This window comes from Meleagris gallopavo, chromosome 5, assembly GCF_000146605.3.
Source record: "Meleagris gallopavo isolate NT-WF06-2002-E0010 breed Aviagen turkey brand Nicholas breeding stock chromosome 5, Turkey_5.1, whole genome shotgun sequence".
Classification (NCBI taxonomy): Eukaryota; Metazoa; Chordata; class Aves; order Galliformes; family Phasianidae; genus Meleagris; species Meleagris gallopavo.
Window position 1 is genome coordinate 3,976,178 of NC_015015.2, and position 13,421 is coordinate 3,989,598.

A 13,421-nucleotide genomic window follows, 5' to 3' on the forward strand; every position below is an offset into this window, starting at 1 on the left:
AGTCAGCAGAATGATCCAGACAGACATAATAATCATTGGGTCTAAAAACACAGCAGAGGTTGTGCATTAAATGTCTTCATAATTATCTAGTACAGAGCAGGGCTCTCTCTAGTCAAATAAAATGGCAAAGTTACAACCCGTTAGGCCATACTCTCTACCCCAAAGTATTTAAAATCCTTTTACACTTCAACTTCTGGATCCCACAGGGACTGGAATCCTCTGAGCTGAGGTGACTTTTGAAACTGCTTTTCCAGCTTTCTCCTTGCTGTTTCAAGGGGCATTTCAAGAAGTTGTGCTTAGTGCAGTGAATGGAATTTCATTTAACCATAGCAAGTGATAAAATCTATTTCCATCTAAGCAGTATTCCTGGGAAATAGCTACATCAGCATATTTGCACTTGACTTTTAAAGGCATGTACAGGCAGATCAGATTCCTGTTTTCACTGCATCTCTGAAGCAACTGGAAAAAGTTACTCCAGAGAAAGAGAGAAATTCTTATCCAGGAGAGCCAGACCACATGGTTATTCCAGATGAGTGTTGTTTCCACTCTTCATTTTAAAACAAATTTACTTGGGGTTTCTTAAGTAAACTGGAACATAATTAAGCTAGCCTGATGCATGTCACTCAGGGAATTTATGTTAAACCTGGATGCAACAATTCTGTCATTTAGATAAGACCTACACAAATTCAGCAGGCTAGTAGTCTCCACATCAGTACAGTACATACAGTAACCTAAGCTTTCAGACCTCCAAAACCAGTTGACTTTACCAGTCTGGTCCTTAGCACATTCAATAGACAGACCAACACTGCTGCAATTCACCACAGTGGGCACTTGGCTGACAGCCAGAGTCTGGAGCCAGAGACAAAACTGTTTTGCAGACTGACATATCTCACTGTTGTTAATTTTCCCTGGTACTCTAGCCTCTGGATTTGTGCTATCCCAGAAAACTTCTAGTTAATCCATTCTATTCTGATGCAGGGTTGTTTTTTTGTTTGTTTGGTTGGTTGGTTGGTTGGTTTGAGGGACATTCATTTTTCTCAGTCTACACTTCATAAATAAACTACATTTTGCTACAGCTCATCTAATATTTTTATCTGCGAGCAGTGCAGTGGCATTGATGGAAAAGTCTCAAACACTGCATTCAGTGTGATGAAATAAACCCAAACCAGCACTGCCACCAAGTACAGGGCAATGTTTCCCTGCTCAGAGGGCTGCCTTGCCAACCAATGCACCTGTACTTCTCTGTTCATGAGAGCACAGCTTCCTCCTGGCCGTGATACTTGGCCCCAGGCTGGAGATTTAGGATCCAGGGGAGGGAATTACATGGAGGTAGGGGAAGGAAATGTGAAAAGCCAGAGAAAGGGGTCTGGGTTAAGGAAAGGAGTAGTTTCAGAAAGTTGCCACCAATATTCAGGACAACAGCATACATAATGCCTCTGCTCACATCCACCACAGAACTGTTCAGGTTCAGTACTGATTTAAAACTTGTTGGATATCATCTTCATTTACATCATGGCTTCCCTAATTATAATGACAGTTGAGGCAACTGCAGAATTTTTGATGAACACCACACAGAATAGGGAAGGCACTATTTTTGCCATCCAGTTGCTAAGTACAGCAAAAGGACTCATTTTAAATTTAGTGCAGATTAGGGAGCAAAGGCTAACACAAAATTATCTTTTTAATATTACAGCCAGACAACAAATCTTGGAAAGGAACAGGGCACTTCATTACTATTCAGACATTTGTTGAAACCAGCTCTCAGAGCTTTAAAGAGGGGCATGATTCCATCAGAGCAGTGCGCTGCTTTCCTGGAAGTGTGCAATTGCAGATGATTTTCTTACTTTTCCTGATGACTTGATTCCTTTAGCAAGGGAGGCATACACAATCACCCAGGCTAGGAAAAGAGACAGCGCCAAGGGCCACCTAATCTCACCGGGGTATTCAATCCCTGCTGAAATCTTCAATACAAAGTACCTAAAATAATAATTAAAAAGAAAAAGTACATTTAAAAAAAATATAGAAAAAAATACAACAACTGCAGAGAGTAATTCAGTGCAAAATCCTACAGTATTTTGTTCTGCTTTAGCATCCCCAGTGGTTCCTCTAGAAGGTTCCAGTGAATCTCACCACGTATTATTTTATGTATCTGCATTGCAGTAGGAAATAAAAATGCCAAGCGTGGGCCAACACTCCAGCTGTGCTAAGCACCACAGGAATAGGACAAAAATGATACAATCCTTACAAATGAGCTTTCATTGTTATTACACATAAAAGCGGGTATCGTTCACTGTCCTTAAAGATGACATTTCCAGTCTTCTAAACAGTTTGTTCCTGCATTACTGAGTGACTATCTGTGCTACTGCAGATTTTGAATAAGCAACATGACATTTTTAAGTAAAGATCTTACTTGAAATATTCTTCACTTCCACTGACAAATGTCTTATTTCCTTCACTGGTGAAGTTAACCATTGTCAAGTTTGGATAGGCACTCATACAGAAAGTAGAGTTCTTGATTTGTATTTTTGGGTGGTCACCAATGATGCATGAATCTGGGGTGGAGGGGAAGAAGGAAAAGGAAAAGAAAAAAAAAGTTGATTGGATTGTTTTATCATTTGAGCGTAAAATGACAATGAAAGCATTACTTGAAATTCAGTTGTGTTTCCTTTCTGTAATACTTTGCTTGCAGGGGGCTCTAAGAGCAGTAAGTCTCAATATCTGACCATTTTCCTCCTAATAGCCAAAAGCCCAAGGTATAAAAAGGGTCTGAACCAAACAAAGTTCGAGGGGAAAGCTTACATCAAGCTCATCACAGGCCTGTCCAGCATAACACCTTCCTTCTTATGTAGATGTAGACATGCCTATCGAGATGCTCAGGAGCTCAGCTCCACAAAAGAGAAGCACATTGCTGGCAGCAGGGGGGGTCAGATTTTATGCCAGAACCAAATGCATACTGAGGGACACAGAGCCAGCAATGGAGCATGGGAAAAGGCATAAGCCATCGCTGGTTAGTGTGGATTTTGAATGAAGAAAGCCCCATCAGCCCCCACTTACCCAGTAAAAGTTTGTTTTTGTCTTTACAGTCCGGCGTGTTCCAAGGGTTGTTACAGGACGCCCAAGGGAGCACGGGTACAAAGGAGGCAAAAAGGTAGAAAAGAGTGTAGCACAGAATAATATTGTAATATATGGCTATCAGAACGGAGATGATCAACATCGCGATGCCGCAGCCTGAGAGAGAGAGAGAAGAAAAAAAACAACAGCCAAGAGGGAGTCCAGCAGGGGGGGGCTCCCCAAAAGTAGTCGGGGGGGCTGCTGCTGCCCCGCTCACCTTGCAGGGCGGGGATGGCTTTCCACACCGAGACGGGGCCCTGGCTAGCGAACTGCCCCAGGGAGACCTCCAGAAAGAAGATGGGGATGCCGGCGAGAGCCAGCATCATCAGGTAGGGGATGAGGAACGCACCTTGGGGGAGAGAAGGAGGAGAGCAGAGCACAGAGTGAGTCATGGGGGGGCGGCAGCGGCCCGGGCAACGCGCAGCACCGGGGGGGTTCGACAGCACCGAAAGTGGTTCTCTTTGTTCGCGAGTACCGGTGCCCGCAGCCCCGACGGAGAGCGAGCTTTGCTGCTTTTCCAGCTGTAGCTCAACATGATAAGAGCGTTAGCTGAGGATTTTAACAGCCCCTCGCTTTTGTAAGAGTAGTGGGGGGAAAAAAAGAAAAGAAAACAAAAAACCTGCACAACTTTTTAATATATCTATATTTTAAAGATGACTATCCTCTAAACCGCTACAAAAGCACAAAGCAGCCCTCACGGGGGCGGTGCAGCTGTTTAATACGATCCCAGCACCAAGAGCCCCGTGCCAGAGCGCTGCGCTGGCAGCTGCGGCGGGTGGGCAACGCGAACGGGAGTTTGAATGGAGCCTCTGCTCATCAACTTCTTCCTTTTGTGAACCGTTAACCCTCCTTCCAAATCTTTTCTCCTAGAATCATATTCTGTGATTCCACTCGGCCGAACAGCATTTCCGAAGAGTATTTTTCAATCTGTCACCAATTGCGTTAAGACTAATCCTCAAACAGCTCAAAACAAGACGAACATTGACTCTGCTTCCACCTGCGTCCTGGAATCCTTTTTCTCCCCCCTCTCCTGCCACTTTCCCGTCCTTCCCGTCCCCACATCAGGGACCATTGGGTGAGGGATGCGGCCGAAGCGACCCGTCGTTCGCTCTTCGTTCCCCTCGCTCTCCTGCTTGGCATTTTTTTTGTTTGTTTGTTTTTCGTGTGTGTTTCGTTTGTTCTTTTTTTTTTTTTTTCCTTAAACGAAAAATGCGAACGAAATCTCGTTGGAACTTCCCTGCTGACCATCAGCTTTTCAATAGGAATAATAATAATAGAAAACCCAACCAAACTGAAAGCACAGCGAGGACTCGCGCTCAGTCTGATGCGCGGGCACGTACGCGACTGCCCGACCCCAGCCTCCGCTCCCCTCGGGTTTCTCCCCACCTAGGGACGGGGGCAGCTCCCAGCTCAGCCACGTACGGTACTGCAGGAAGAGAGACAGGAAAAAGCCATCCTACCTCCCCCATTCTTAAAGGCCAGGTACGGGAACCTCCAGACATTGCCCAGCCCCACTGCATAACCCACCATGGAGAGGATGAAATCCAGCTTGCTGGACCAGTTCCCTCGGGCTTTGTTTTCATCCCCTATATCGTCTTCCTAAAGGGGGAAAAAAAAAACGAAGGGGGGAGATCGGAAAACAGCCACGGTGGCAAACAACCATCGCAATTAGCGGCTGCCCCCAAGGGAAGGGAGGTGGTGGGTGTGGGACTACGTCCATGTATGTATTCCTTGTCCCGTCCCCCCCCTCCCGTGCTTCCCCTGGGCGAAGGGCGCAGGGCTCGGCCCGACATTTCGCTTCCGAAGCTCCAACCCCTGCAATGCGCATCTCTGGCCCTGGGGGGAGGGGGGGAGAAGAGGAGAGTGGCGAAAGGGGGGGGGAGCTGCCCGACTCAGTCCCCGGAGCGGGATCCCCACGGTTGCAGTTCCGAGGTGCCCTCGGGGGTCCCCGCCCGCCCCTGCAGGCTCAGTCCTTTACCCTGAGAAAACTAAAAATCGTTTTTGCGAAACGAAGCCTCCCCACTTCTCCTTTCAGGGTAAAGCCGGCTCCGCAGGTCGGTACGGACGATGGGGGTGGGATGCTCCTTCCCAGCCTCCCACCTCGCAAATGTCAATCACCTCAGAGCACAGTCTGACGTTCTGGGGTCTCGGTTGGATTCTTTGGCCCTATTTTTGGCTCCGGGGCGTTCAGCTCGGGTGGGGGGCACCTCGTGCGCGGAGCGCACAGCTTGTGAAGTCTGCAGGACCTCCCGCCGGAGCCAAGGGATGCCCAAATTTCCTTCTCTGCTCTTTCTCCTGGGGCAGACTCAGGTACGAGCACAAGGAACTTCTCTCCCAGGCAGCGTCGGTGCCTGGAGAGCACGGCTCGTCGAGCACACGGGAATGAGCCGAGAGCTATTGATCGGTGTTTATACCGATACCTCGTTATTAACGACAATCAGCGGCACAGCAGCTTATCTGCTGCTCTCTCTCCCCTTTTCTCTTTTCCCCTCCCCACGAAGCAGCCCCCTCCCCTACTTGTCGGGTCCGCTCCCATTAGAGCTTCAGCCCCAAATGATCTCTTATTCCCTCAGGGGGGTGAGAAATCCTGCAAGGAGGAACTTACCCCCTCCACTCTGCCAGGAAGAACAGAGGTGTTGCCATCTGTACCCAGTACCACGGTGCTCTGGCTCAAGGTCACCCAGGTGCTTTTGGCATTGTTTTGTTCCAGCGTGCTCTTACCCAGAGCTGGGTTACCGTCCCCGTCTGTGCTTTGCAAAGCGGCAATTTTGCAGTGAGGGATCACAGCTTGCCCGGCAGCCGCTGCCCCGGCCACTTGCTTGTACGGAAAGGTCTCAGCAGATTCCCTCCGGAGCATGGAGTTGGCTTGCACCGGGGTGCTGCTGAGCTTGCAGATTCCGACTTTCGTCCTCTCCAAATCATTTTGTTTGGTTTCTTCAGAGAGAAGTGTTTTGTAGTCGTTGGAGAGCGACCGTGGGAGCCTAGCCATGGCGGCAGGGGGTTGCAGTGGGGCGTTCTGCGGCTCGTTTTCGGGGCTGATCCTTCCAACTCCTGCACCTTCATTTGGTCCAGGAGGAACTGTTTCAGGACTGTTCACAGCCTGCCTGTTCATATCCCTTTGGCTGGTATAATCCTGAAATAACAATGTCACATATTTTATTAAAATAATAATAATAAAAAAGATCGGACTGCAGAGATTTTACTGATTTCTTTCCTCAGGCACAAAACGTGCCCGCTAGAAAATTTGGATTTAGGGGGAAGAAAAAAAAAAAGGAGCTTTGGCGAATTTCGAGGTGTCCCAGTTCCTCTGCTTGCTCTCTCATTCAATGTTAACACTCTGACGGAGAAAACAGTCAGAAACGATAACAAAAAAAAAAAAACAGTGGCTGGAAACCCGCAATTTGAGTTTTAGATAAATGTTTCTACAGCACTGCTCTGCCAGACCTCGTTAGGTTTCATATCACGAGTGTAGGATGCTCCCTTCCCTATCACCAGTGTAGAAAGATTCTTTAATTTTACGCCCCATTTCCTTTCTGTCATTCAACAATGCACATTGGCTTTTCTCGCTCCCCTTTATTTTTTTTAATACAGGCAATAGACAAGCTGCCCTGTAGGCAGGCAGAGATGTTAAAAAACAAGTGAAATAGTGCTAGTGAGCATTTCTGAGCTGTCTGCCACCTTCCAAAACCCAATAGCAAGGCAGCGATACAGGCAAATAACCACACCACCAAAGAGCAATTATGACCAGTAACAGATGGCTTTCCTTCTTATTTTTCTAACATTTTCTATTTGCACACCTCTGAAGTTTATTTTTAAACATTCTCTCTAGGCTAAACAGAGTACTGACATTCCCATTCACCTGCCTTTCCCATCAGTCTAAAATTATATTTTAAAACACAGTCTCTTCTTTTACCTCAAGAAGCCCGCAGATGGTCCCTCTCTTTTCTCTTTGTTAAAAATTATCTTTAAAAAACGTACCATCTTTTCAGAGCTACATGCAGCGAGGTTTCATGGAACTACCCGTCGCGCTTTCCGTGCAAGTTATCTACACCATAATCTCATCTCCCGATCCGTAGCGGCAGGGCAAGGGGGGGAGAGGGTTCATTCCCTGCCCCAGTACGGTACGGACGGCTCCCCCTACCCCCCCTACTCCCCGCTCCGCGCACCCACCGCCCTGCAGCAGCCCTACCCCGCGCTGCGGGAGCCTTCACCCAGCGGCGGTTCCACGGGCAGCACCGCGGACAGCTCCCCAGCACCGCGGACAGCTCCCCCGGCATCGCTGCCTGGCTACAAAGGACGAGTAGCCGAGAACCAACACAAGCACCAAATTCAACCACGAACCTCCCCCTCCCTTCAGTCCTTCCAAATTTCAAAGAAAAGAAATCGAGCGCTTACCCCGTCTTAAATAGCAACGGATTGACTTGGTAGAAGTAAAAGCTGCAGTACAGGCAATTGATGGACTGGATTTTGCCCAGTCCAGAGCAAAGCTTCTATACTTCCGTGGGAAAGACTGGGTTTGCGTCAGTGCATAGCAAGGTGCCCTTCGTTTGACATTTTTGTGATAATAAGAGTTTGATAAATCATTATCCTTGGATTCAGGTTTTAAAGGGACAACGAGAAGCCAGAGCGTCGGCTAGCTGTCACTCATGCGGCAGTGGGATTGCGTGTTCTGTGTGACTCATATGGGGGCTGATTACTAAACCAAATCCAGCAAGAGCATGGAAGAACTTTCTTTCTGGTAATTAGGGGAAACGTGAGAAACACGCAGTACTGCAGCCAGAAATGTGCGGGAAGGGGGAACAACCACCCATTTCTACACCTCTCCCCCTACCCACTATTCTCTTTTTTTTCTGCCATTCTTGTACTTCACGTTATAACCAAATTTAAAATATCTTATACATAGGATAATTATCTATATATAGCCACATATCTATTTATAGAGAGAGGCATTCACTGTGCATATAGCATTCAGACATTTTAGTTGTCTTCCTTGGACTCTTTGCACCATCACACAACACTGCATTGCCTATCTTTTACTGTGCATCACGGGGGGAAGACCTCACCCCTAAATAAATGAAAACGATACACACTGTAAGCCATTCTCCTTCATCAAAACTGTCCTAATAAGACTTAAGAGGGAGCCAAGGTGAAAGCAACTGCAGTCAGGTGAGAGGAGTTCTTCCCCACCCATCAAACGCTTTTTTGTTTGAGAACTGGGGAACGATTCCTCATCGTTCTAAGCCAGAAGTTAAGCCACAATCTTTTTTCCAACGAAGTAACCCACCCGTAATCATCTCTCGTGTTATTTTCTATGCAAGGGACACGTACTGTGCGCAGGAAACCTTAACTCTCACTGAAGAAATAAAAACGCGTAGGCAAAACGGGACACTCCCTAAGCAACCTTCTCAATTGTTTTAACGTCAGAGGGAGAGCTGCTGTCCCTCCGCATACGCCGTGCTAGCGTCAGCTCCTCCCGAGACTATTTGCTGTTTCAGCGTGAGCAACTCGGGGTGCGCACCTACGCGTGGGACGGGCGGGCGCTGCGCTGGGCTCTCGTGTACCAAACGCAATTCTCGCACGTCCTTGGTACCACGGCTCACCACCGGGGGCTGCGGGGGCGGCCCCTGGCCACTGCGGACGGCAGCAAAAACTCACCTGCGCGTGTTCTTCCATGAGCCACGAAAGCAAAGGAGACCGGGGATAGAAAAGCCAGCTTTTCGCAGGGAAGAGCGTCGCGTCTCCCAGGCGGGAAAAAAAAAAAAAAATAAAAAAAATCTTTCACCTTAGAGCAGAGTTTCAAAGCGTTTTTACAACATAGATCATTGCTGGTGCTTAAAACATACTTAAGCCTGAGTGCCTGCCTTCTCTTTTCAGGCGTATAACTGTAAGCATATAGAGGTATATTTATGCTCATACAATTCCATGCGTTGCTTTACGCTCCTCTCTTCACCTAACTCTATATGTTTCCCCGTACCAGTGCGTGCAGCACTGGGGGCACACAGCGCGCAGTTGTGCTGGGCGGGGGGAGCGTCTCGTTGTCAGCGCCGGGAGCGGAGCGGGGCCGCCAGCTCGGCTGTCCTTCGTGTCTCTAAGGGCACGGAGCAAACTCGAAACGACAAGGCACCAGCTCCAAACTTCTTCTAAAACCAGAGGGTTGACTTTTGGGGGTTTTTGTTTGTTTGCTTGTTTTGTTTTGTTTTCAGATGATTTGATGCAATTAATTCACTCTTTTCTAAGTGATATTCTTTCCCTTCTCACTCAGCACTGCAACGTGAGATGGAGGTTCTACTCCCATTAGCAGGCCCCGGCCCCCTCACTCGATTCCCACCGCCTCCCCCGCTCGGTGAGGACTCGGAGGCTCTCACCGAGCTCCGCAGCGAAGGTTCGGAGGGAAACTCGCAGAGCAACGCAGTCCAGCACCTCTCAAAAAGGGGAGACCCCCTCCTCCCTCTCCTTACGGAAAAGCCGAGCCACTCCGCGAGCCGGCGGCGAAACCTACACCGCTCAGCAACCCCCGGACGGGCGGACAGCCCGCAGCTATCAGCCCTGCTCTGAGCCCCGTTCGGGCTTCAGCCGCTGCTCCGACATCTGCCTCCTTCCCCCTCCCCTGCCAAGTCCGCTGCCAAGTTTGCCTCCGTTGGATGGCTGCAGCCGCAGTGCCAAGCCGTTCCCGTGTCTGCGCACCCGCTCCTTGGCACCGATCCCTGGGGAGTTAACCCGCCTCCGTTCCCAAATCTTGCGGAGATGTTCCCCCTTTGGGCAACGCGGCAATGCTGATGTGTTTGCGTGCATTAAATATCTACGCATATATCTAACAGCGATGGTGGCAACCATTGTAATAATTCATCTACAGCGATGCGTAATGTAAAGCTGAAATAGCGTTGCATTCCCGCAGCTTTGAGCAATCAAACTCAGAACAACAACAACAACAAAAAAAAACAAAACCACTTTGCAGCATCCTGCGAAGTGATACATCTCCAATTTCCTCTTTTTCAATTCTAACCGGACGTAGATTATTTTTATAGCCTTAATTCAGCTGAACACAGTCTTCCATGCAGAACCCTTCCCATGGACCCTTCCTTAAGCCGAAGAACCTTATCAGGCTGCAATATTTCCCCTTTCTCAGTTAATTACGTCCAAATAATGAAGAGACCGTAAAAATCTTTAAGGCGATAATTACCTGTTAATTTCCTCCCGTGATATGCCTCAGGCTCACTACTGGCTCTACTATCCACTTTTTGATGCTCTCCTCTCCATTCGCTTTAACCCGGATAACTCAATGGATGGCCCTTGGGTTTTCAGCACATTGCCAAAGTCGTGCATCCTCATTGCGACAAGCACCCAGTTTCCAGAGAGATTTTGCTCCTTCAGCCTAGATCACTGTAAATAATCGAAGTGAAGAGAAAGGGGGATCAGGTGGGGGGGAGGGGGGAGAAACAGAAGCATCTGGAGGAAATTTCTGCACCACTGGCCAGGCATTGATGCTCCTAACAGCTATTTAACCCATACATGCATGTTTCTTCATTCGTCCAGACAGTTTCCCTAACCATAGGCCAATCTAGGGCATAATAAACACAGGATGGAGCCCACCGATCTCTTTATCAAAAAACAAATAAATATACATAAATGAAAATTTTAAAAAGAAAAACAAACAAACAAACAAACAAATGACAAACTTATTTAATGGAAATCACCAAGCAGATGCTATTTAGAGGTCTGAATATATTCCCCTGGTTTACCCAAGGATTTAGTAGTGCCACAGTGGACTCCAGGTTTACCCCTAGCCTGGTCACTGAGCTCATCCCTCTGAGCCAGGTAAGAATGACCTGTCCTTGCATCACAATGAGATACAAACACCTCTGTTGGAACTAATAGTGCTTAACACTGGGATCAGGAGTTCCTGTTAATTGCACAAATGCATATTCAGTAGGGTTAGTGCTGAGAATGAGGATGCCACAAACATCCCACAGAAAATACATCAGATACTAGCAAATAAGGTCAACTCTAACACTTTTCACTTTGTGTTTTCTTTTTTTTTTCTACTTTTAACTGTTAGGTCAAAAACAGTACTGATGAAATGCAGTGAGGTTGTGGGACAATACATTGTGTGGTCCAATTTTAAGAAAAAGCACTCAAACACTAACATAATTGCTTTGGTGTTTCACAAGGCACAGCCTGATTGTCATTTGGATCTTTAGAGTTTCTAACTTAATGGAGGAAAAAAAGCCTTAAACTTTTTCTGTGTTCTCTCATAGAAGATACTTAATTTTCCCTTGTTCACCATGAAAAGGGAAACCTCCCCCAAAAAGTGATTTGAATCATGGCAATCTTCACACAGAGATAATGAGTCAACTGTGATCCCTGTATACTGGAGGGGGAGGAGAAGGGGGGGGAAATCCTATGCTTTCATCTATAGGGGTGCCAAATGAAGAAATCCATCTGCTCACCATGTTAATTTACAGTCAGATTTACATCAGGTTGGGATGTAAACCTGAATCAGCAAGTAGTCTGTAAGACATTCCTAAGAGCAGCAAGCTTCTGAGGCTGCGGGTTAAATCTAGCTTTCCTTCATTCTGACTGAAGAATAAATACTAGGGTGGATATTCAGATAGTGCTACTCTATTAAAAAGATGTAGTACCAACTCTCTGTCCTGAACTCTTACTTGAAAGATATCTACAGGAATATATTAGTGGTAACACTTCCCCTAATCACATCCACCTTAGTAGGCAGCCCGTGTAAGGACAGGCAGAGCCCCAGTCTGGGTCCAAACCTTGGATGAAAGACAGGTATGCCAGCATTGTGGCAGCTGGGAACTACCCCACAGTTGAGGAACAGAAGACAGGGATATATTACACAGCCACTTTTCAGCTTCATTACACTGTCAGATGGCTCAAAGGGGCTGGCATCGCAGCAGAGAATCTGGCTTACAGCTTGTACACATGCGGCTGTTACTCACAGGCTTCTCAGCTGTTAGTCAAAGCTACATAAACCCGTCACATCTGCACTTCATTGAGAGCAGACCCATGATCTCTAATGGCACAACGCTTTTTTTCTGGTCATGCTGAACTAGGCTTGAATTGCAACATACCTTCAGCTTCAGTTCTGAAGAGAAGACTCCAATAGTATTGGCAGCAAAAAAATTACTATTCATTCCCTAAGACAACCAGTTCATTAAATTTAGGGAATTAGATTTAAAACAAAGGCATGTAATTGCTTAAAAATAACTACAAAAGCAAGAAAGCTTCTACCAGTCTGTTCTATCTATGAAAATCAGGTTTAGCCATTCTCTCGAGTACAAACCTCAAAGTAATTAGGATGATGTTGCTGTCCTAAGAAATGAGATTCATTGTTTAAATGACACTTTGTTGATTCCTATGGTTCATTTGGAATTCTGGACAGTTTCAAGACTGAGTTCCAAATACACCGAATGTTTTAGTCATATTAAAAATTCAAAGCGATCCACTATCTAAAAGGATGGAAAATTGAAGCCAGACTTGCATGTCCAATCTACCGATGTTTTTATACCATATTGCAAAGAACTTAAAACATAGCCAAATACCATCACTTCTCCAACTAAAGAAACAGACAAAACAGGACCGGTGTATGCAGCAGATGGATAAAACCAGTGAAAAACTTAAGGGTAACATGAATTCAGAGTTGAGCTCTACCACAGCCTTCAATCTGAGTGAACATGGGTCGTACACTCCACTCTGTCCCCTCTTGCTCTTTCTTGCAAAAAAAAAAAAAATTATGTAAGTGACTTTTAAAGGTATTAGTCATCTTAACTTTAGGCAAATGCATGAGTATAAGCTATTGTTATGCTGGCAGCCAGGATAAGTTCAACGAAGCAAGTTCAATCCTCCCCACTTGCTCCAAAGAAAATCTTTCAAGCCTTAACAGAGAGAAAGAGGAATTGGTATAAAACCCATTTATGAATCAGTTCTTATTACATATTCTCATGTCTCTAGAAATAACAATGCTGCAAGGCAAATGACTGTCTTGAGGCCATTGTGCAATGGTAAATCCACACCATGGTTTCCAAATTGCATCATAGTGCTAGAAAACCTTCCTCAAAACTTCAGCTTTTTTTAGTGCGTTGGCATTAAACACCTCCATTCCAAACAGGGAATTCATTTATTTCTTGTCCTCTGTACAGAACATCAGATGACCTGACTTTATTGGCATTCTCCCTTCACTGTACCATTTTACACTGACATCAGAGATTAATACTTGATCCAAAAATACATGGACATCATTAGGAAGCAATCAGAATCAATACAATCAGATTCCTCAGAGATGCAGGGTAGGA

General features: G+C 46.4%; 1 protein-coding gene across 1 annotated transcript in view; it reads right to left on the minus strand.

Annotated features, from left to right (window-relative positions):
- SLC6A5 (solute carrier family 6 member 5) overlaps positions 1-6,238 on the minus strand; it is a 28,097-nt gene extending 21,859 nt beyond the window's left edge. The window contains exons 1-6 of the mRNA XM_031553395.1: positions 5,717-6,238; positions 4,572-4,710; positions 3,329-3,460; positions 3,055-3,228; positions 2,411-2,552; positions 1,845-1,977 (exon numbers count right to left, since the gene is read on the minus strand). Of these exons, the coding sequence (XP_031409255.1) occupies positions 1,845-1,977; positions 2,411-2,552; positions 3,055-3,228; positions 3,329-3,460; positions 4,572-4,710; positions 5,717-6,223 (1,227 nt within the window). The 5' untranslated portion in view covers positions 6,224-6,238. The remainder of the gene's footprint in view (positions 1-1,844; positions 1,978-2,410; positions 2,553-3,054; positions 3,229-3,328; positions 3,461-4,571; positions 4,711-5,716) is intronic.
- Positions 6,239-13,421: the final 7,183 nt, after the last annotated feature.